At 41.7% G+C, this 22,745-nt stretch overlaps 1 protein-coding gene across 1 annotated transcript in view; it reads right to left on the bottom strand.

Annotated features, from left to right (window-relative positions):
- Positions 1 to 22,745, bottom strand: part of RTTN (rotatin) — a 423,025-nt gene that overhangs the window by 211,525 nt on the left and 188,755 nt on the right. The window contains exons 27-28 of the mRNA XM_082257758.1: positions 14,696 to 14,840; positions 911 to 1,065 (exon numbers count right to left, since the gene is read on the bottom strand). Coding sequence (XP_082113884.1) covers positions 911 to 1,065; positions 14,696 to 14,840 — 300 coding nt within the window. The remainder of the gene's footprint in view (positions 1 to 910; positions 1,066 to 14,695; positions 14,841 to 22,745) is intronic.

Below are 22,745 nucleotides of genomic sequence, written 5' to 3'. Positions count from 1 at the left end.
GGGTTCTTAAACAGACCTTTACTCTCATTCTCCACATGTCCTAGGTTTACTTTTTGCCCCACCATTTTGTGTTCTTCCTAAATACTTTTTTTATGATTATTATTCCATGTCCTTTTGCATTCCCAACCTAGGAAAGAATGACTTAGCTCATGGCTGCCTGCACCCTCCTGAAATCTACACATCCTAGGAGGCTCTGGGGAAATCTACAGAACATGGGCAGTGACATTAAGGGGCTGGCTGTCACTTACCGGTCCTCTTCCTGGTCCCCCGATGATGTAGTGCGGTACATGTGAGTCATTATAGAGGCAGTTGCAAGAATCAGAAGAGACAGTCTGATCTCAATGACATAAGGGAGGAGGATGGTGGCATGGGACCAAGTGGGCAGTAGCCTAGCAGTGGACTATATAAGGACAACGCTGGGTGTGCAAGTAAGTTTATTAAGTATAATTCAGTGAAAAGGGTTAGTTGGGATGTAAAAACTAAAAATAAAGGAGATTGAAGTCTCTCTTAAACAGCAGTCATTGCTGCCAGAGTGAAAGGTAGGGCATTTGCTAAGTCCTTCAATAAATGGTGCTTATCATTTAAAAGCTTTAGGCTTAGATGGGAATTTACATAAGTCTAGAAATCTTGATCACATTTTAATACTGCTTAATGGAAGTGGGAGTATCATAATATTTTCAAGCCTAATAATTAAAGTATAAAAATTGGACAAAACAAAAAAAAAAAAAAGAGGTAAGGTTCACCAAATCTGGACAGAAAAGCAGTGTTTAAAAATAATGTTTAGAGACAAAACAAGTAAGCAAAGAAAATGGTACATAAATCAGCAGAAGATGACAAAATATCCTTAAAGCCCACCGTGACTAATCCGGCATAGTCAAAATCTGGACTTAAAATGCAAGTTGGCACTTACCGATCAGTAACTGAAGTTAAACAGAGCATTAGCGTGTTAAAAAACACCATCAGCTCTTTCTGCAGATGCTGCCTCACAGCTGCTTGTGTATCATCCACGTCCTTTTTGGCCGTTTGCTCTTTCTGGATGATTAGATCTAGTAGTGGACTTGGGCTCTGAAAAGCAACAGTAAAATTAGAATTTTCATCCTGGTGATCCACTAACTGAAGCATAAATTGTGCCTGGGATAATTTGTCTTTTACAAGTGCAAGAAATAAAGCAGAGCTCCGAGCAAACACCTAAGATATGCTGTTTAAATACATGTAAGTAAATTGTTTTATCTGCAAAAACATTTGTTATTCTTTTTAACCACTCCTGTGATTCAAACACCTCTACTATGCTGCATGGCCACTCATGGACACTATTATTTCCAGTTTCAGCTTTGCACACTCCTGTCTCAAATGCCTGCCCGTGTCTGTTGAGCTGTGTTTTTGTGCACAGCATTGAACATGTATGGTGTTAATAGGGCAAATAGAAATCAATTGTTTTCCATGTGCTCTGTTTGCACCATACATGTGCACATATATATATCTGGCTTGCGTGGTGAAATGTAATTCTGGCCCGTCCCCAGATTACGTCATCTATGATGCAACGCGTAGGGTTAAGCCTATGATGGTGATGTCACCACACTGTCTGTTTTCTGATTGGCTGACTGGATGCCCCCGAAGTGGAGCCCATGGGAACACCATCTACGATATTTGAATGTTCGGATGTTTGTTGAGTTTTACCATTTTATTATTCTTTTGGTGCAATACTTACCCTTTTTATTAAATGTTGCCTAATTAATTACAATACGAGACTGCCTTTCTCATTTTGTTTTCTGAGAATCATGTGAGACATATGGACACAGTTTGGTCAGAGGGAGACCTTAATTTTCTATGTGCAATCTGACCACCTGTCATTCAGTGGGCAATATATTCTGGTAAGCAGTTTGGAACGGCTTTTGTCTTGGGGAGCACAACACTATCTGTTGCTTTCTAAACAGCATTACTTGTTTTCGCACCTAAGGACTGTCATTTTTCACTAAAGTTAAACACCTTATCATCACAAAATTGGACTTTTAATGATGGACATTTTGATTTGCTGTTTTTTTTTTTCCCTATATCCTAAGTGTTTATGTTTGCACCCTAAAGGGTTTCTCTGTGTTTTTTCACTTACTTTATTTTGACACTGCACTTTAATTTATACATGTGGACATATGGTGTGCTAAAAATGCAGCTCGATGGACTGGGTGTGGACAAGCTGTAACTGTGCAGTGCAACAACCATTACATACAAAGTAGTTCTATAAGGCATTAAACCTTGTTTTAACAAATAGACTTTGAGGCTATTTGTTTTTTTATTTCACTACGAACATGGAATTAAAATGGCAAAAGCTTACAATTCCTTTAGAAAATCAATTACATTCTGAAAGTTTATTTGTATTTTTTTTCCTTTAGCACCAAGGAACAGCAAATAATAGGTCATAATTGCAATGAAGTACTATACATCAAAACAATTGCGCATAAGGCAACAAGGAACCATTCAATGTTATGTTTCCTTTGTGTGGAATACAATATCTGCTATTTAGAAAGAAACAGCCAAACATTTGCAGCTGCACAATTATAATTGCCTTTAAAATGCACCTATTCATCATTATTTTGAGTTACCATCAGTCCAAAGCCAAATCTTTATTTGCCATTTTGGATAGAGTAGGAGAGTGTTAAAATCATCATCAGTTTTGTTTTTTACCATTCGTGTCTCATTAGTGAGATTTCCCATCTTACTTTGTTCTGTAGACTCAAACAACTGAGAGGATATTTTCAAATAAAAGTAAATCCTATTAGACAGTTATACGAGGAACAAGGCCCAATTGCAATATTTGCCCTTTATTCCCATTCTGTTGGCAACTCATAATTTTGAATTTACGCTCGCTTTCATTCTCTGTGACATTGGTGACTAGGACAATTAGAAAGAGTAAATCCCCCTAAAAGGACCACAACAAACTCCGCAATGCCCCTCACTAATCTATCCAAATGAAAAAAGGTTTTGACTTAAAAATAAGTTGGTAGAATATAACCGCGTATCAATATAAGCAAAAAAGTCACACAAGAAAAAATGTGCAGTTTCACTCGGCCCCTAAAGTATAAGCATGTCTTTTATATTACAACCAAGTCAACAAATACATTCTTAGCTCATGACAGTAGCTGAGAACACAAACTGGAAAATCCCTGATGATGCCAGAAGCAAAACCTTTGTTGGAATAAGCTATCAGGGACAACTTTTTATACATCAGGTTCAGTACAGGTGAACGAAATGTATTTCTATACTGCCTACGTTTGCTGTGGGCAACAACACAGCAGAACCTAGTTTGTTTTTTTACAGTTACAGATAAACTCTGGATTCCCAGAGAAAAGAATTTTCATACTTTAATCCCCTGTAAAATGCATCTGGATTAAAAAAAAAAAAAAAGTGTTAAAACCATTTCAGTTTTGAATAAATATCTCAAATCAATAAATTCAAAACACGGGTGGTTTAAAAGGTACCATACCCTATTAGTTATAATCCCAAAATACTAAAGCACTTGGGTTTTTCAGGCACCAGGTATAAAATAATGACTACCACATATCCGCATACATAATTTTATTTTTACATAATATAAAAAGATTGAACAGAACACTCATTAAAAAAGGAGAGGAAAAGATTCTGAATCATTAACCACTTGCCTACTAGGCCTATTTTTGACATTTGGTGTTTACAAGCTAAAATCAGTTGTTTTTGCTAGAAAACTACTTAGAACCCCTAAACATTATATATTTTTTTAGCAGAGACCCTAGAGAATAAAATGGAGATTATTGCAATATTTTTTATCACACCGTATTTGCGCAGCGGTCTTCCAAACGCAATTTTTTTGGACAAAAATTCACTTTTTTTAATTAAAAAAATAAAAATCCAGTAAAGTTAGCCCAATTTTTTCCATAATGTGAAAGATAATGTTACGCCGAGTAAATCGATACCCAACATTTCATGCTTCAAAATTGTGCACGATCACGTAATGGCGACAAACTTTGGTACTTAAAAATCGCCATAGGCGACACTTTAAAAATTTCTACAGGTTGCCATCTTAGAGTTACAGAGGAGGTCTAGGGCTCACATTTTTGCTCTTGCTCTATCGATCGCAGCGATACCTCACATGTGTGGTTTGAACACCGTTTACATATGTGGGCGGGGTTTCCATATGCGTTCGCTTCTGCGCGCGAGCTAACAGGGACAGGGCGCTTTAATTTTTTTTTAACTATTTATTTTATTTATTATTTTTACACCGTTTTAAAAAAAAAAAAAATGATCATTTTTATTCCTATTACAAGGAATGTAAACATTCCTTGTAATAGAAATAGGCACAACAGGACCTCTTTTTTGTGAGATCTGGGGTCAAAAAGTCCTCAGATCTCACAAGTATACTAATAAAGATAGAAAAAAAAAAAAAAAAAAGGACCTTTAAGCCGGTTGCTAGGCAACGACGTTTGCCGTAGCTCCGGTCCTCCAAGATCATAGAGTCGAGTCAGGGCAAGCTTGCCCTCACTCGACATCCTGTCTGTGAGGATCCGGGACCCGATCGTTTTCCCCGCTGCCGGCGGTTCCGGTTAGCAGGGAAAAGGACCGGGACGCGGCGGGAGGGGGTAACCTCTTCCGCCATCCCGGAAGGTTGATCCCGTGTCGAATCCGCCGCTGGGACCACCCTTATCGGAAAGCCGATCGCCTGCAGTTTAAAAAAATACCAGGGTTATGGCAGCTATCTGCTGCCATAACACCGGTATTTAGGTTTAAACTCAGGACGTATATATACAGTGGCCGGTAGGGAGGTGGTTAAAATAGGTGTACCCAAAACAAATATCCAGCCCTCTGCAAGCTTATTGCAATTGTACATCAATTCATTCTATACAAAGAGGGAGGAGAAGAGGGTCACTGATGAGTCCTACGCATTTTGCGGTCCAAGCCGCTTCATCAGGTGCAGTACATATCAGAATCTATTATTCAATCTGTAAAATAAAAACAGTAAAGCATACGATAACAGAGTATAGCAATGTAGATCTTCTCCTCCCTCTTTGTATAGAATTAAGTTATTTATAGCACTGTACATGGTTCATTTTTGGCCAGAGCACTTGGTTACCTTGATTTACAATTGTAATAAGCTTGTAGAGGGCTGGATATTTGTTTTGGGTACACCTATATTAAAGGTTCAGAATATTTTCACCTCTTCAAATGTGTTTATGTACAAACTTTTTATATTATGTAAAAATAACATTGTGTATGCGGATATGTTGCTGTCATATTGTGATACCTGATGCCTTAAAAGCCCAAGTGCTTTAGTATTTTGTGATTGTAACTCAAACAAAGCCATCTGGTAAGAGTGAAGTCACTGCTTTGTTTGCTCTTTCACTACTGTAGGTTTTCTCTGGATTAACCACTTTCTTGACTTACAATTCACTAGTAAGTTCAGAAAAACATTGTGAGCCAATAAAAACCAAATTTTTGTATTCACCATTAAATCCTTTTTTCGAAGTCCATTGTGGGACATAAGAATTACCCTTGGGTTATGCTGCCACCAACAGCAGGAATGGACACTGGTTAACTCTGTATAATCCATCCTACTACTGGTGTGCCCCAGTTTTGTAGCAAAGCATTGTCTTAAACATAAAGGGGTAGGACCAATGTCAATCCACTGAGAATCCTGCATTCTTACTCATGTATTAAAGGACACAAGACGACAATCATCTTCGGGACATTCAAAAGCAGTCCAACCGAGTGATGGGAAAACAGCAAACAAATGTTAACAGGCCCAACATGAACAAAATCAAAACTGGAGACTGCCTGCAGCTCAAAATCTGAAGGTGGCACCGGATGAGGCCGCAACTCCCACTTGGTAACAAAAACATGAAAACAGACAGAAAAAAAAATACTCAACATATTTTTCCTAGAATATATTAAAACAATTAGTAAGGAATATCTAAAGGAGAAGAATAAGCTTAGAAGCTTATCTATACGATTCAACCAGAAGGGTGGAACAAAAACAAAATTCTTACAGTGACAGTGCAAAAGACCAAAAGGGAATCAATACTCATTGAGAATAAAGGAGTTCCCTTTGGAGTGATGGCGTCAGACAGATGGACCTGAAAACAATGCCATGGTAGAGGGAAGTCAGAGCTGCTCTACATCAGAGAAAGGTCCTATGCCTCAACTCACTTGATCCAATTATACAGTAGGTCCAAGAGTAATATGGTTTCCTGCATCAAATGACAGTCAGGACAAACATTCAACTCACCAAGACAATGACAACCAAGGAAACACCCTTCAGGTAAAAGTTGTGATTAACTACCTCCAAGAAATGTAATGGCAGTTCCAAAGAACACAGAAAAAGTTTTAATCTCATGGGTCAGTATTAGCAAATAGGGTAAAGTGCATGGAAACTCCTCAAACAAGCATTAAACAGTAAATAGAAGGTCAATCTCTTCATCAAAAATTAGCAAGGAAGTAGTAATAGACTTGAAAGAGACGGGGACCAAGCTCAACTCTTATCTATCTAGGCAAACCTTGCGGAAAAATCATGACTATCCTTGAGCCTCGAAGAGACACAGGTCTAAATATGATCCTTATTCTCCAGATCTATTCAGATTTGTGGAGCAAACAAGGAGGAAAGCTCTAGATCCAGCTGTATGGATCCCATGGAATCATCAGAGCATTCTGCTGCCAGGAAACAAGCCTGTTCAGCATTCAGTGGATACAAAATATTTTGGGGGTCCACATTTGACCGCCTCCACCTGCAACGCAAGTCCTGGAATGCCCCCCCCCATGTATGGCTCATTCCTTTATGTCCAGATGCAACTGCTAGGGGAAACCTGACCTTGGAGAGTATGACTGTACTGGAAAAGTCTTTTTACAGCTGTAGGAGCTCCAAAAAACATGAGACTGGGGACAGCAGGCTGAATTTTAAAGATACAGGGCACAACAGACCACATTAATTGGAGCAGAAACAGTATCCTAATTCTAGAGTAACAGCCAAACACGGACTCCTCAACAATATTTTTGACAGGTAGACACTGCAGCCGATGATTCAGGTATCTTTAAGGCTGTGGGAAGATCAGCGGGGTAAGGTGTGGGAGCATGCTTGGAGCCTCTGTTGTCAGAACTGGGTAGAAACTCAGTCACTTTAGCTGCAAAGTCTTGCTAGACTGTAGCAGAGACCCTGTCCGACCAGACAAGGGACTTTTTATACCTGGCGGAGCTAAGCAAAGGCTATGATAAAGTAGATCTTATAAGCAAAGGGAAACAGGATTTCAAATTGCGCATGCTGGTACCTTCAGAGGACACAGAAACATTAAGGGAGTGTGAGCTGGTATCACCTGTTGCAGCAAAACCATTACATCTACATGTCTACAAATAGACATGTTGCAAGTGGTAAGGAAATAAAGCTCAGTTTACGAAGCAAAGCCTCAGGTACTCACATACCCAGATGGCGGGTGGCTGCTAGGGGTCAGATGGCGGAGGTGCCCAAAGTCAATGTAGGCAGCAGGAAAAGACTGGAGATTGAGTTCAATGTTGTACTCTGTAATGATGAATCAGCAGCTGAAGATGCTTCCTTTATGCGATAAAAGGTGGGAAAGATAGTGGAGCACTCAAGACTCCACCCAGCAGATGGAGAGCTTAGTCCCTCAGCATTAACTACCTCTGTCGTCTAGGAACCAGATGAAGGCAAGAAATGTAAGTGTGCCCAGGCAACATTACTAAAAATAAAAGTGTAGCGCTATATAATGATTGGTGTCATAAGAATAGCACATAATCAATGCATGAAAATATGTGCCCAAGATAAAAATAAATAGATGAATAAATAAGTGCGTAAAGTCCATACAAAAGTCCATAAGATACAAGTAAAAAGAGATTAAATCCAATGGTGAAAAAACTTGTGTTAAAGGAGAAGCGCAAGTCCCAGCGTGTAGATGGAGGTAAGAATCTATTCACGGCAAAGCAGGAGGAAGCCACCAGTGGAATGTATACAAACAAATGGCCGTCTACCCAATTCTACTGGCCTCCAAATTAATGGAAAAGCCAATAGCACTTGAAGGGGATTAATCCCACCAGATAAAGGTCATCATAAGCTTCAGGTACACCCTTCCACTTCTCCATACACTGTGGGCATTAGAATTTGGTAAGCGGCCATTTGTTTGGATACATTCCACTGGTGGCTTCCTCCAGCTTTGCCGTGAATAGATTCTTACCTCCATCTGCATGCTGGGACTTGCGGTTTCCCTTTAACACATATGTTTTTTCACCATTGGATTTAATCTCTTTTTACTTATATCTTATGGACTTTTGTATGGACTTTACACACTTATTTATTCATCTATTTATTTTTATCTTGGACACATATTTTCAAGCATTGATTATGTGCTATTCTTATGACACCAATCATTATATAGCACTACACGTTTATTTAGTATTGTTATTGGACTTTTTCTTTAGGACTGTGTGAGATGCTTACATATATATATTAATATTTTTTATTTAGCACACAATTCAATCAAACACATTTAGCACAGAATTTTCCTGGTTTTTATTTTCCCCAGCAACATGAATGAATGAATGAATGAATGAATGAGAAAGTTCCTAGTGCTCTGACCGATTCAAAGAGCGAGACATCAGGGACAGGAACGTTTTGAGGCTATGCCAACAGCTGTAGACCATGAAAGCACTCCATGGATAATTTGTTACCAGAATGAGATCTGGAAAGTGCTTTATGCAGAATCCAGTGCCTGAAGGTCACTTTCAGGCTAGCCCTACAACATTGACTCCAGAGGAGTCAGTTTGCAGCACACCAAAGACCAAACAGAAGACAGGCCGTGTTAGATAGCTGCAATCTTAGAGATCAGCTTTAGCAGTGTAGAGAACAATCTTGATTGACGAAAAATGCAGAACAAAAGCTAGCAAAAAATATGTTGAAATTTTATCAGCAGAGCTGAAGAAAAGATGTGCATTCTTCAAGGACACTAGCAAAAATTGAAGGCCTTCTGGTGGTAAATGGAAGGGTACCCTCGACTGGCCTACAGTTTTTTTTTTCCACTCTCAGTATCCAATCCTCCTGCAACAGTATACCCTCAATGTGATAGACCTCCTGTGCTTTTCTTTAAACGCATCTAGAGTTAGAAGAGGAAATTGCCAAGTCCTTACCTGATATCCTACCTTGCTTTAAATGCAGATATGTATATGTATATATATATATATACACATACATACATACATACATACACACACACACACACACACACACACACACACATATATATATTGACTGCTCAAGAAAAAATTAGGGAACACTTTGAAAACACACTAGATCTCAATGGGGAAAAATATATCATGCGTGATATCTATACTGATATGAACTGGGTAATGTGTTAAGAACAAAACTATGTCACATCATTGGATGGAAAAGAAAACTATCAACTTAAGAGGGCTGATTTCAAAGACACCCCAAAAATCAAAGTGAAACAATGATGCAGCAAGCTAGTCCATTTTGTGGAAATGTAATTGCAGCAACCCAAAATGGTACTCAGTAGTATGTCAGGGCATGCTCCTAATGAGACGACGGATTGTGTCCTGGGGTATTTCCTCCCGGGTTTGGACCAAGGCATCACTGAGCTCCTGAGCAGACTGAGGTGCAACCTGGTGGCGTCAGATGGACCAAAACAATGTCCTAGAGGTGTTCTATTGCATTTAGGTCAGGCGAGCATGGGGGCCATTCAGTGGTATCAATTCCTTCATCCTCCAGGAACTGGCTGCATACTCTCGCCACATGAGGCCGGGCATTGCCGTGCACATGGAGGAACCCAGGACACACTGCACCAGCGAAGAGACTAACAATGGGTCCAAAAATTTCATGCCGATACCGAATGGCAGTTAGGGTGCCATTGTCTAGCCTGTAGAGGTCTGTGCATCCCTCATGGATATGCCTCCCCAGACCATCACTGACCACCAAACGGGTCATGCTAAATGATGTTACAGGCAGCATAGCATTCTCCGCAGCTTCTCCAGACCCTTTCACGTCTGTCACATGCTCAGGGTGAACCTGCTTTCACCTGTGAAAAGCACAGGGTGCCAGTGGTAGATCTGCCAATTCTGGTTTTCAATGGCAAATGCCAATCAAGCTCCACAGTGCCGGGCAGTGAGCACAGGGCCCACTAGGAGACGTCAGGCCCTCAGGCCGCCACCATGAAAGTCTGTTTCTGATAGTCTGGTCAGAGACATTCACACCAGTGGCCTGCTGGAGGTTATTTTTTAGGGCTCTGGTAGTGTTCATCCTGTTCCTCCTTGCACAAGGAAGCAGATACCGGTCCTGCTGATGGGTTAAGGATCTTCTATGGCCCTGTCCAACTCTCCTAGAGTAACTGCCTGTCTCCTGAAATCTCCTCCATGCTTTTGAGACCGTGATGGGAGACACAGCAAAAGCCTTCTGGCAATGGCACATATTGATGTGCCATGTTGGAGGAGTTGGACTGCCTGTGCAACCTCTATAGGGTCCAGGTATTCCCTCATGCTACCAGTAGTGACACTGACCCTAGCCAAATGCAAAACTAGTGAAAAACTGTCAGAAAAGAGGAGTAGGGAAAGAAAATCCTCCACCTGTAAAACCATTCCTGTTTTGGAGGTCATCTCACTGCTGCCCATCTAGTGCACCTGTTCATTTCATTGACAGTGGTCTCAAAATTTTTTGCTGGACTGTGAAAAATTTATTGTGGAGTTATTGAAGATGGGGCGGTCAAAACGCCTGAAAGATGCAAAGATAGCTGAAATGAGAGACCGAATTCTATGGATGGAGGGGATGTTACCGTGTGAACGAGCCCCATCCATGCCTGAACAAAGTCTGCTAAAGAGAAAGGTTGTTGTCCCCAGCAACACTCAGGCAAATGCGGATTTTCAGCGGAGCTTTGCAGCTCAACAAAAGGCTCACCAAGAGAGCATGGCAGGCTGGAAACAGAGACGCCAGCAGCCAATGGAGGCAATCGGTTTGGAGGAAACCGAGTATGTGTGCAGGGCTGAGTTGGATGCCTTGAAACGGAAAATGGAAGAAAAGGAACGAGCCCTGGAGTTGCTTAGGATGGAGCATAGAAACTTGAAGGCTCAGGTGTTACAGTGGGAAGAATCCACTGCTCTTCTTTTTTCCGAGTTACAAAAACGTAGAGAGACTATAATGGAGAAAGATGCCATCCTCATGGAAAAGGAAATTGAAATTCAGACTTTGCCGGAGCAAAGTATGCGTGATATGTTGGAGTTGCGTAATCAGCTGGAAAAAAGTCTTCAGTCTTTGGAAGCTACAAAAATAGACCTGCAGGGGGTGCAGGAACAGAATGTCTCTCTGAAAACGACATGGTCTCTCAGCGACAAGGAGAAAAATGAGAGAGAGGCTAAATTACTGAGTACTGTGTATGAGATCACCACTTTGAGCAATGTGGTAGATGAATTGCGTACGGACTGTGAAAGTTGGAAAGATGAAGTCCAACGTGTCCAGCAGCAGTTAAAGGAGAAAGAAGCCTGTGTGGCAGAATTACAGTCTCATTCCCAGAAACTAGCCAATGAGGTGAAAGCTCTTATGCAGGGAAAAGGAGATTCTGAACACAAGAGAAAAAAAGTAGAGGCACAGCTGCAGGAATCGCAAGTCAAGGTGTCAGAAGGTGACCGATTGTGTGCTAAGCTGTCAGAAAAGGCAAACCGACTGCAGGTTGAGTTGGACAATGTCACAAATCAGCTTTCTCAAGCAGACAGCAAATCTAGAGAAATTGCCAAAGATTTCTCTATCTTGGAATCGCAGATGCAAGACACTCAGGAACTCTTACAGGAAGAGAGGTGTCAAAGGCTGAGTTTTAGCACAAAACTCAAACAAATGGAAGATAAGAAAAATGGCGTCCTGGAACAATTAAAAGAGGAGGAGGAAGCAAAGAAAAACCTATCAGAGCAAGTCGCAACACTACAAGCTCAGAGAGCGGATATGAAAAAACGCATGGAAGAAAGCGTTGGTTCATTAGAGAGTGTTGAAGATGTGAAAAAGAAGTTTGATCAGATGCTTGGTGAGGAGAAGACTGTGTCTGCAAAATATGCAGAAGAACGCGACCGTGCAGAAGCGGAGGCGCGTGATAAAGAGAGCAAAGCCCTGTTCTTGGCTCGCTCTTTGGAGGAAGCTCTAGAGTGTAAGGTTGAACTAGAAAGAGTTAACAAGCAGCTGTGTACAGAAATGGAAGATTTGGTCAGCTCCAAGGATGATGTTGTGAAAAGCGTTCAGGAGCTAGAAAAGTCTAAGCGAGCCTTAGAACAGCAAGTAGAAGAGATGAAGATTCAGTTGAAAGAACTTGAAGAGGAATTACAGGCAACAGAGGATCTGTCCCAAAGAGGGGATAGTGTGCCTGATGCAGTTTTTAAAAGGATCAGTATTTTGGGGTCTGTCCTGAGTGAGCATCAGAAATTTGATGACATGTTGCTTGAATCACCCCTCTGGAATAAACAGTTCCTTCAAAAACGTCAAGCACTGGAAAATGTATCATTAGAACTTCAGCAAACAAAGGAGCTGTGTAAGAAATGTGATGATTTCTCAGTTCAGGCTGAAAACCTAGTGGAGAAAACTAAAGCAAGTGATATAAGGCTTGGAGAAAAAAGCAAACACCACCTAGTGGAGAAAACCAAGGCTGTTGGTGAAAACGTGAAGCAAATGAATAAGTGCCTTTCAGGGAATATTTCCAAAATGGAACTGGTGAAAGACAGGTGTCAGAAGTTTGATCATGATCTTGAGATACATTCCATGTGGAGTTCAGATAAAGAAAAGGAGCTACAAGGGAAAAGTAGTGCAATAGCAGAAAGTGCATTGAAGGAACCTGTAATAGACGTGTTGTTGCCTTTGACCCATATGATGGTGGAAGGAAAGTTGATAAAGTACAGATATTTCTTGGAACAAAGCCAAGTGAAGCACAGGTTCTCAAAGTTTTGTGGAAATCATTTATTGATTGCAGAGAGCAAGCTAAGCTCAAGAATGTTGAAGACATTAAGACTAGCCCAATTGAGTTGCCTATGGATCACGGTCCTCCTTGGTGGATAGGACAGATGGTTATGCAGGACAAACCTGAGAAGGAGCAAAATGATGCCAAAAATGCAGTTGAAGAATGTGTATATGAGATGAGGGACAAGTTGTCTGACATTTATGAGAAATCTGTCAATGAAGATGACCGAAACAGTTTCATCCTGAAGCTTGAAGATACAGAGAATTGGCTATATGAAGATGGAGAGGATCAGCCAAAACAAGTGTGTATAGACAAGCTAACGGACTTAAAGAAAGAGCCACCCCTACAAGCATTTCAACAAAGGTTAGCAGTTGTTAATGAACTGGGGAGGGAAGATACTAGGAGGCTTATCAGTGAGAGTCAAGAGCAGTGCCTGACACATGCGTGCCTGGAAATCTGTGTCCCAACCCTAGGGTTGAAACAAGAGGGGGGGGGTATGTGACAGGAAGTCAGGTAAATCTGTGGATGTAGTCACAGACAGGAGATACATTTCCACCTGGTTTGGAAAATTCCCCAATTACTATAGGGTGTCGGCTGCAAAGGTAGCCAGAACTGTCTAAGGACGTTGAACAGACTTCAGCTGTTCGGAATGAGGAAGTTAAGGCCTCTATAATTTGTCCAAAGGAAGTCTATTGATTGCTGCCTCCTGACGCTGTGTGAGCTGGGGAGAGGAGAACAGTCAGATGTGTGCCTCCCGACGCTGTGTGAGCATGGGAGAAGACCTCCTGGAGCGATGTGCGCTGAGGAGGATAAAAAGTGTGAAGACTACTCAAGGTGAGGTCTTGGACTATTTCTATGTGGAAAGAAATAAATGCACTGTTTGCTATGTGAAGAGACAAGCAAATAAATGGTTGCTATGTGAAGAGACAAACAAAGGAATGTGTTCTATGTGAAGAACAAAGGGACATGTTCAATGGACATTTGTTGTGTGAAGAAAAAACATGGACTATGGAGTGTCTGCTGTAGGATCAGAAAAGTTTGCCCAACAGTAGGTTGGAGACAGACTCCGTAGGTAGGTTCCTGTATGTGAGAAGGCAGCCACCCACAGTGGCAAGGATTTATTTTGTGTTTTATTTTTATTTTGATGTTTTTGAGGCTTGCACTTGTGTGAATAAAACCTTACACTGTTGTTTGCAACCACTTCTCGGCTATCTCCTTGTGTAACTAACCCCCCCCCCCCCCCAAGGGGTCATACACACCCGCCACCGAGCTAATCCCAACAAAATATATATATATATATATATATATATATATATATATATAATACACATACACTGTATATGTATACAGATACATACAGATATACACACACAAAGCAAAAAGCATAAACAGCTATAGTGAAGGCAAAGATTTCCCAGTACTGCATTAGCCCATAAATGCAAGGCAGGATAGAATCATTACAAATACTCAGGATGAATAGTTCATTGTGCCAGCAACCAAATAATGTTTCCTGATTATCATACAATGTCATTCCTGCTGCTGTGTTTGCTTTTTTTATTGAGACCCGGAGCATTGTAAGAGACAGATTCAGTGCTCCCACCAGAATTGCTTTGGCAGGTGAACAAAATAAATGTATACCCTTTACAGCTAAATTATCTTTATTGGCCATGGATGTTAATGCTGCATCATCTGTCAGAAATGGCAATTGCAACACTCTAAGGTACTATTCTTACTTGTTTAAGTAGCATCTCCAGTATCCACTGGAGATCTTGTGAATCTGAGTTTCTACTCTGTTCTCTCAGGATCTTGTTTAGGAAACTTATCACATCTGCCAGGAGCTTTTCATCTTCAGCACATGCTGGTTGAACCAGCAAAAACCTACAGAGGAGAAAGAACAAACATTAACCTTTCCTGTGCTTGGGGCAACACAAGCTGCAGCCGCAGTGCCTCCATCTACTAGGTTTAGAACATTTAGCAAAGAAAAATGTAAGTGACAAAGTTAACTGGTTAACTGTATTCTGTATACTAACACATAGGGCGACGTTTCACACATCTTTAAATTCAAATCCAAGACATTTTTTTATCCGTAGCAATCCTTCCTCTAATTACTGTTCCTTATCCTTTTAAAGTAATATTTTGTTGTAATAAAAGTGGCAGCTATTACACTTATTTTAGTGTTCTACAGGAATATCCCAACTATCCGGTACAAGTGCTTTGCATATTTCCGTCCAGACTACATCAAGTTACCAAATTTAAGCCTCTGCAGCAATCCCTCCTCCTAGGCTGCAGCTTCTGAAATAAGAAGGATGACAGGCAGATCATATGACCCGATTGGAGACATTTATTTTAGGTACATTTGGATTTTTTTTTTTTTTTTTAAAGGATTTTAATGCATGTGCAGTACAAGGGGCTTCTACTGTCTGTATTCTAGTGCTCTTACTTCAGCTTTAATAGCATTGCAAAAAAAACACATAACCTATTAAGTACTGTATCAGTTTCTAACAGTAATCTGAAGTGACGGGGCTAGTGGAAACAAATTTGCAGCCGATTGATGTAGGCTAACCTACAGTGCTCTGAGAAACCTCTTTTATGCGCAAATGTAAAAAAAAATCAAAAACTATATTATATATATATATACACACACATACATACATAATATGTGTGTATATATATATATATATATATTGTGACAGGAAGTCAGGTAAATCTGGGAATGTAGTCACTGAGAGGAGACACATTCCCACCTGCTTTGAAAGTTCACTGATACTATAGGGTGTTGGCTGCAGAGAGAGCCAGCAGGAAGTTGAAAACCATTCAGCTGTTCAGAATGAGGAGATCAAGGACTCTATAATTTGTCCAGAGAAAATCTATTGAGTGCTGCCTCCTGTCGCCGTGTAGGCTGGGAGAGGAGGACAGACATACGTGTACCTCCCGACGCCGTGTGGGCATGGGAGAAGGACTGCTGCCGCCTGTCGCCGTGTGGGCTGGGAGAGGGGGACAGTCGGATGTGTGCCTCCCGACAAGCTGGTGAGCATGGGAGAAGACCCCCTACAGCGATGTGAAGCTAAGGAGGGTAACCACGAGTGAAGACGTCTCAAAGGTGAGAAGACAAAGTGTTCCATGTGAAGAGTGTGAAGAGTAAAGGGACCTGTTAAATGAACTGTGTTCAATGTGAAGAATCTGAAGAGTAAAGGATCCTGTTATAAATGAACATGTGCTGTGTGAAAGAAAACAAAGGGACATGTTCAATGGACAATGTTTGTGCTGTGTGAAAAGCAAACAAATGTCCATTTGTTTGCTTTTCACACAGCACAAACATTGTCCATTGAACATGTCCCTTTGTTTTCTTTCACACAGCACATGTTCATTTATAACAGGATCCTTTACTCTTCAGATTCTTCACATTGAACACAGTTCATTTAACAGGTCCCTTTACTCTTCACACTCTTCACATGGAACACTTTGTCTTCTCACCTTTGAGACGTCTTCACTCGTGGTTACCCTCCTTAGCTTCACATCGCTGTAGGGGGTCTTCTCCCATGCTCACCAGCTTGTCGGGAGGCACACATCCGACTGTCCCCCTCTCCCAGCCCACACGGCGACAGGCGGCAGCAGTCCTTCTCCCATGCCCACACGGCGTCGGGAGGTACACGTATGTCTGTCCTCCTCTCCCAGCCTACACGGCGACAGGAGGCAGCACTCAATAGATTTTCTCTGGACAAATTATAGAGTCCTTGATCTCCTCATTCTGAACAGCTGAATGGTTTTCAACTTCCTGCTGGCTCTCTCTGCAGCCAACACCCTATAGTATCAGTGAACTTTCAAAGCAGGTGGGAATGTGTCTCCTCTCAGTGACTACATTCCCAGATTTACCTGACTTCCTGTCACATACCCCCCCCTCTTGTTTCAACCCTAGGGTTGGGACACATATTTCCAGGCACGCATGTGTCAGGCACTGCTGACTCACTGATAAGCCTCCTATTATCCTCAAGCTTCCGGATGAAACTGTTTTGTCATCTTCATTGACAGATTTCTCATAAATGCCACACAGTTTGTCTCTCATCTCATATACACATTCTTCAACTGCATTTTTGGCATCATTTTGCTCCTTCTCGTTTCTGTCATCTTCATTGACAGCTTTCTCATAAATGTCAGACAGCTTGTCCCTCATAACCGTCTGTCCAATCCACCATGGAGGACCGTGATCCATAGGCAACTCAATTGGGCTAGTCTTAATGTCTTCAACATTCTTAAGACGCCTCTCTCTGCAATCCATAAATGTTTTCCACAAAACTTTGAGAACCTTTGCTTCACTAAGCTTTGTTCCAAGTAGGGACTCTTGACATCCCTCTGTGACTTGAGTTGCCTCTCCATACATCTGTACACAATCATTGACTTTTTGTTGTAAAAGGGAATGATCTTCCTTCTTGAGCTTTGCTTGCTCTAAGATGCTGTGCAGAGGATTTTCCAATTGAGACAACAGGCTGTCACACATTTCTTCAAAGTGACCCCTGTTCCTTTTCCCAGAGATATCAATATCATTCACCAAACATTTCATATTCATAGGCAGATCGGAAGCATTTGCACTCATCAACTTCTTAAACTTTTCGCCCTCCTGAGCGAGTCGCAGTAAAGGCCTACTATTTGATTTGATATTCAGTTTATATTTCTTGCCAAACTCTTCACAGAAGTAGTCAACCAGAACATCATCAACTTTCCTTACACCAACATAGGGGTTAAAGGCAACAACACAGTTGAACCCAGCGATCTGGGTGGTATCCATTATAGACCTCCTCTCTGCATCAGTGAAGAAGCATGGAACTGCAACACATTCTTTTACAGGTTTCTTCAATGCACTTTCTGCTGAACTATTTGACCGCTCAAGGTCACCTAGTTCTTTTTCTCTATCTGAATTCCACATGGAATGCATCTCAAGATCACGATCAAACTTCTGCCACCCGTCTTTCACCAGTTCCATTTTGGAAACACTCCCTGAAAGGCACTTATTCATTTGCTTCACGTTTTCACCAACAGCCTTAGTTTTCCCCACTAGGTTTTCAGCCTGAACTGAGAAATCATCACATTTCTTACTCAGCTCCTTTGTTTGCTGAAGTTCTAATGATACATTTTCCAATGCTTGAAGTTTTTGAAGGAACGGTTTATTCCAAAGGGGTGATTCAAGCCACATGTCATCACATTTCTGAGGCTCACTCAGGACAGACCCCAAAACACTGATCCTTTTAAAAACTGCATCAGGCACACTATCCCCTCTTTGGGACAGATCCTCTGTTGCCTGGAATTCCTCTTCCAGTTCCTGCAACGGAATCTTCATCTCTTCTACTTGCTGTTCTAAGGCTCGCTTAGACTTTTCTAGCTCCTGAACTCTTTTCACAACATCATCCTTGGAGCTGACCAATTCTTCCATTTCTGTACGCAGCTGTTTGTCAACACTTTCTAGTTCAGCCTTACACTCTAGAGCTTCCTCCAAAGAGCGAGCCAAGAACAGGGCTTTGCTCTCGTTATCACGCACCTCCGTTTCTGCACGGGCGCGTTCTTCAGCATATTTTGCAGACACAGGCTTCTCTTCACCAAGCATCTGATCAAACTTCTTTTTCACATCTTCAACACACTGTAATGAACCAACGCTTTCTTCCATGCGTTTTTTCATATCCGCTATCTGAGCTTGCAATGTTGCGACTTGCTCTGATAGGTTTTTCTTTGCTTCCGCCTCCTCTTTTAATTGTTCCAGGAAGCCATTTTTCTCATCTTCCATTTGTTTGAGCTTTGTGCTAAAACTCAGCCTTTGACACCTCTCCTCCTGTAAGAGTTCCTGCGTGTCTTGCAGCTGCGATTCCAAGATAGAAAAATCTTCCGCAATTTCTCTAGATTTGCTGTCTGCTTGAGAAAGCTGATTTGTAACATTGTCCAGCTCAACCTGCAGTCGGTTTGCCTTCTCTGACAGCTTAGCACACAATCGGTCACCTTCTGACACCTTCACTTGCGATTCCAGAAGCTGTGCCTCTACTTTTTCCCTCTTATGTTCACAATCTCCTTTTCCCTGCATAAGAGCCTTCACCTCATTGGCTAGTTTCTGGGAATGAGACTGTAATTCTGCCACACAGGCTTCTTTCTCCTTTAACTGCTGCTGGAAACGTTGGGCTTCACCTTTCCAACTTTCACAGTCTGCACGTAATTCATCTACCACATTGCTCAAAGTGGTGAGCTCATACACAGTACTCAGTAATTTAGCCTCTCTTTCACTTTTCTCGTTGTCGCTGAGAGACAATGTCGCTTTCAGAGCAACATTCTGTTCCTGCGACTCCTGCAGGTCTATTTTTGTAACTTCCAAACACTGAAGATTTTTTTCCAGCTGATTACGCAACTCCAACATTTCACACATACTTTGCTTCTGCAAAGTCTGAATTTCAATTTCCTTTTCCATGAGGATGGTATCTTTCTCCTTTATAGTGTCTTGACATTTTTGCAACTCGACCAAAAGAAGAGCAGTGGATTCTTCCCACTGTAACACATGAGACTTGAGTAGTTCATTCATTTCCTGCAAGTTTCTATGCTCCATTTTAAGCAATTCCAAGGCTTGTTCCTTTTCTTCCATTTTCCGTTGCAAGGCATCCAACTCAGCCCTGCACACATACTCGGTTTCCTCCAAACCGATGGCCTCCATTGGCTGCTGGCGTCTCTGTTTCCAGCCTGCCATGCTCTCTTGGTGAGCCTTTTGCTGAGCTGCAAAGCTCCGCTGAAAATCCGCATTTGCCTGCTGTTGAGCTGCATTTGCTTGCTGTTGAGCTGCATTTGATATAATCAGATGTTTCAACATCTCCTCCATTTTGAGTTTACTTTTCATCTGAGCACACTGCGTCTCCATAGCAGTTTCATCAGTGTTGCTAGGGACAACAACCTTCCTCTTTAGTAGACTCTCTTTAGGCATGGATGGGGCTGGTTCAGACGGCAACATCCCCTCCATCCATAGAATCCGGTCTCTCATTTCATCTATCTTTGCATTTTTCAGGCGTTTGGACCGCCCCATCTTCAATAACTCCACAAACAAATTTTTCACAGTCCAGCAAACAATTTTCAGACCACTGTCTCTTCAACACATGTAGTTTTTCTCTCTCTTGCAGGATCTCTTTTCCTGCGCACACAGTTTGTGCAGTCACTTGCACCAGACACAACAAAGTTCATCAAAAAATTTTGAGACCCCTGTCTCTTTAAAACACGTTTTTTTTTTTTTTTCTGTCAGGATCTTCTCTCCTGCACACATAGATTGTGCAATCTCATGCACCAGACAAAGTTCATCAAACATTTGCACTTCCTTGCAGGGATCTCTGCTTATGCCCGCATCCTCCACCATATGTGAGGGATTAGCTCGGTGGTAGGCGTATGGGTGACCCCTTTGGGGGTGCGTTTTCACAGAGATAGCCGATTAGAGGTTGAAAAACAAGACTGATTTATTCATGCAATTTACTTAACACAATTGCAAGCATCAAAACAGCCAAAATAAAATAAAAGACAAAATAAATCCTTGCCTCTGTGGGCGGCTACCTTCTCACGCTGGAACCTACCTAAGAAGTCTTTCCAACCTACTGTTGGGCCGACACTGCTGATCCTACAGCAGACACTCAAATGTCCATTTGTTTGCTTTTCACACAGCACAAACATTGTCCATTGAACATGTCCCTTTGTTTTCTTTCACACAGCACATGTTCATTTATAACAGGATCCTTTACTCTTCAGATTCTTCACATTGAACACAGTTCATTTAACAGGTCCCTTTACTCTTCACACTCTTCACATGGAACACTTTGTCTTCTCACCTTTGAGACGTCTTCACTCGTGGTTACCCTCCTTAGCTTCACATCGCTGTAGGGGGTCTTCTCCCATGCTCACCAGCTTGTCGGGAGGCACACATCCGACTGTCCCCCTCTCCCAGCCCACACGGCGACAGGCGGCAGCAGTCCTTCTCCCATGCCCACACGGCGTCGGGAGGTACACGTATGTCTGTCCTCCTCTCCCAGCCTACACGGCGACAGGAGGCAGCACTCAATAGATTTTCTCTGGACAAATTATAGAGTCCTTGATCTCCTCATTCTGAACAGCTGAATGGTTTTCAACTTCCTGCTGGCTCTCTCTGCAGCCAACACCCTATAGTATCAGTGAACTTTCAAAGCAGGTGGGAATGTGTCTCCTCTCAGTGACTACATTCCCAGATTTACCTGACTTCCTGTCACAATATATATATATATATATATATATATATATATATATACACACATACACACACACACACACACACACAGTATATATATATATATATATATATATATATATATATATATATATATATATATATATACACACATACACACACACACAGTATATGTATATATCTATATCATTGATCGACTGATATTGTTTTTTTTACCGCCGATACTGATATTTTGGTCATCGGATATCGGTATCGGACGATATTTTCGGATATATAAAAAAAAAAATTTGTTTATTTTTTTTAATGTCTACAGGTACTGTGGTGGAGGGATCTGGGGTCTAAAATACCCCAAACCCCTCCTCTGCACTTAAAAGCATTAAAAATGCCAAGTTTGGCTGTTTTGAATGCTGCAAGTTTTTTTAATTTGGCGCCGCCAGTACCCGGAAGTGATGTCATGCCATGACATCACTTCTGGGTACTCGGCGGCGCAGAATTCAAAGAAATGGAGACCCGGTCAGGCGGCGGCAGTGCAGATGGAGACCAGGTCAGACGGCAGCGGTGAAGGTAGGATGCCCGGGTCTCCCGATGGGACAGGAGACCCGGGCGAGCCGCGGAAGGCAGCGGGTCCTTGGAATGACAAGACAGCCGGTCGTGGTCATTACAAGACAGCCGACCGTCAGCTATGGACACCGGTACTGGGGTGAACAGGACACAAAAAAAAGAATTCTGTGTGTCTATGCATTACCCTGCATTTTACCTGCAAGTGTGTTAAAACGCAGAACAACCCAAGTTAATGTGAATTAAATGGACATAAATGTACATCCATTTTCCCTGCATTTTATCACAAATCAGTGTGAATAAAAAATAAAAAAAAATACACAAATAAATCTGACCCAAAATCCTTAAACTCTCCCACTGAAAACTACAAGCTATCTTCCACTGTGGCAGATAGGAGTCGTAGTTTATCAATTCCTGTGAATGATTGACATGGCTATGTGGACGCAAGCCCCACACAGATGCAAAGGTTTAAAAATGAGACAGAGGCTGTGGGAGAAAGGATACCCTGCATGCTGTCACAGTTAAATTGTTATGGGGGAGATGTGCAGGATAGGTAATGGAATATGGTACACCCTAAATACAGGCGTAACATGTTCCAAAGATGGACTTTTCCTTTAAAGTGAATGAGTTATTGGGTTATTACGGTAATTTTGTCACTTTAACAAGAAAAAAGCTGCTACCAAGTATAACGTGCCAGCATATACCCGGGGAAACCCGGAGCTTGCCCTCCTCTGCCCCAGCTACACTCAATACTACGCTGTTCTGATGTGGCAAAGCTCTCCTCCATCCTGCCTCCTATATATTCTTGAAAGGTTAATGAGGCAGCCAATCAGTGAAGAAATTGGCAGGTGGGATGGCATGAGCAAGCTCTGAAGTTACCTAGGATTTGTCAGAGCTTTGTGCAATCAGAAGGGCCCGTGATTCAGGTGCAGCGGAAGGGAGTTAGGCTACATTCACACCTGAGCGTAGCGTTTTTCGCGCATTTTTTATCGCGATTTTTA

This window comes from Pelophylax lessonae (genome assembly GCF_965119305.1).
Source record: "Pelophylax lessonae genome assembly, chromosome: 5".
In the NCBI taxonomy this organism is placed as follows: domain Eukaryota; kingdom Metazoa; phylum Chordata; class Amphibia; order Anura; family Ranidae; genus Pelophylax; species Pelophylax lessonae.
Note: the sequence above shows the minus strand (reverse complement) of the source record. Positions and strands in the feature narration are given on the sequence as shown.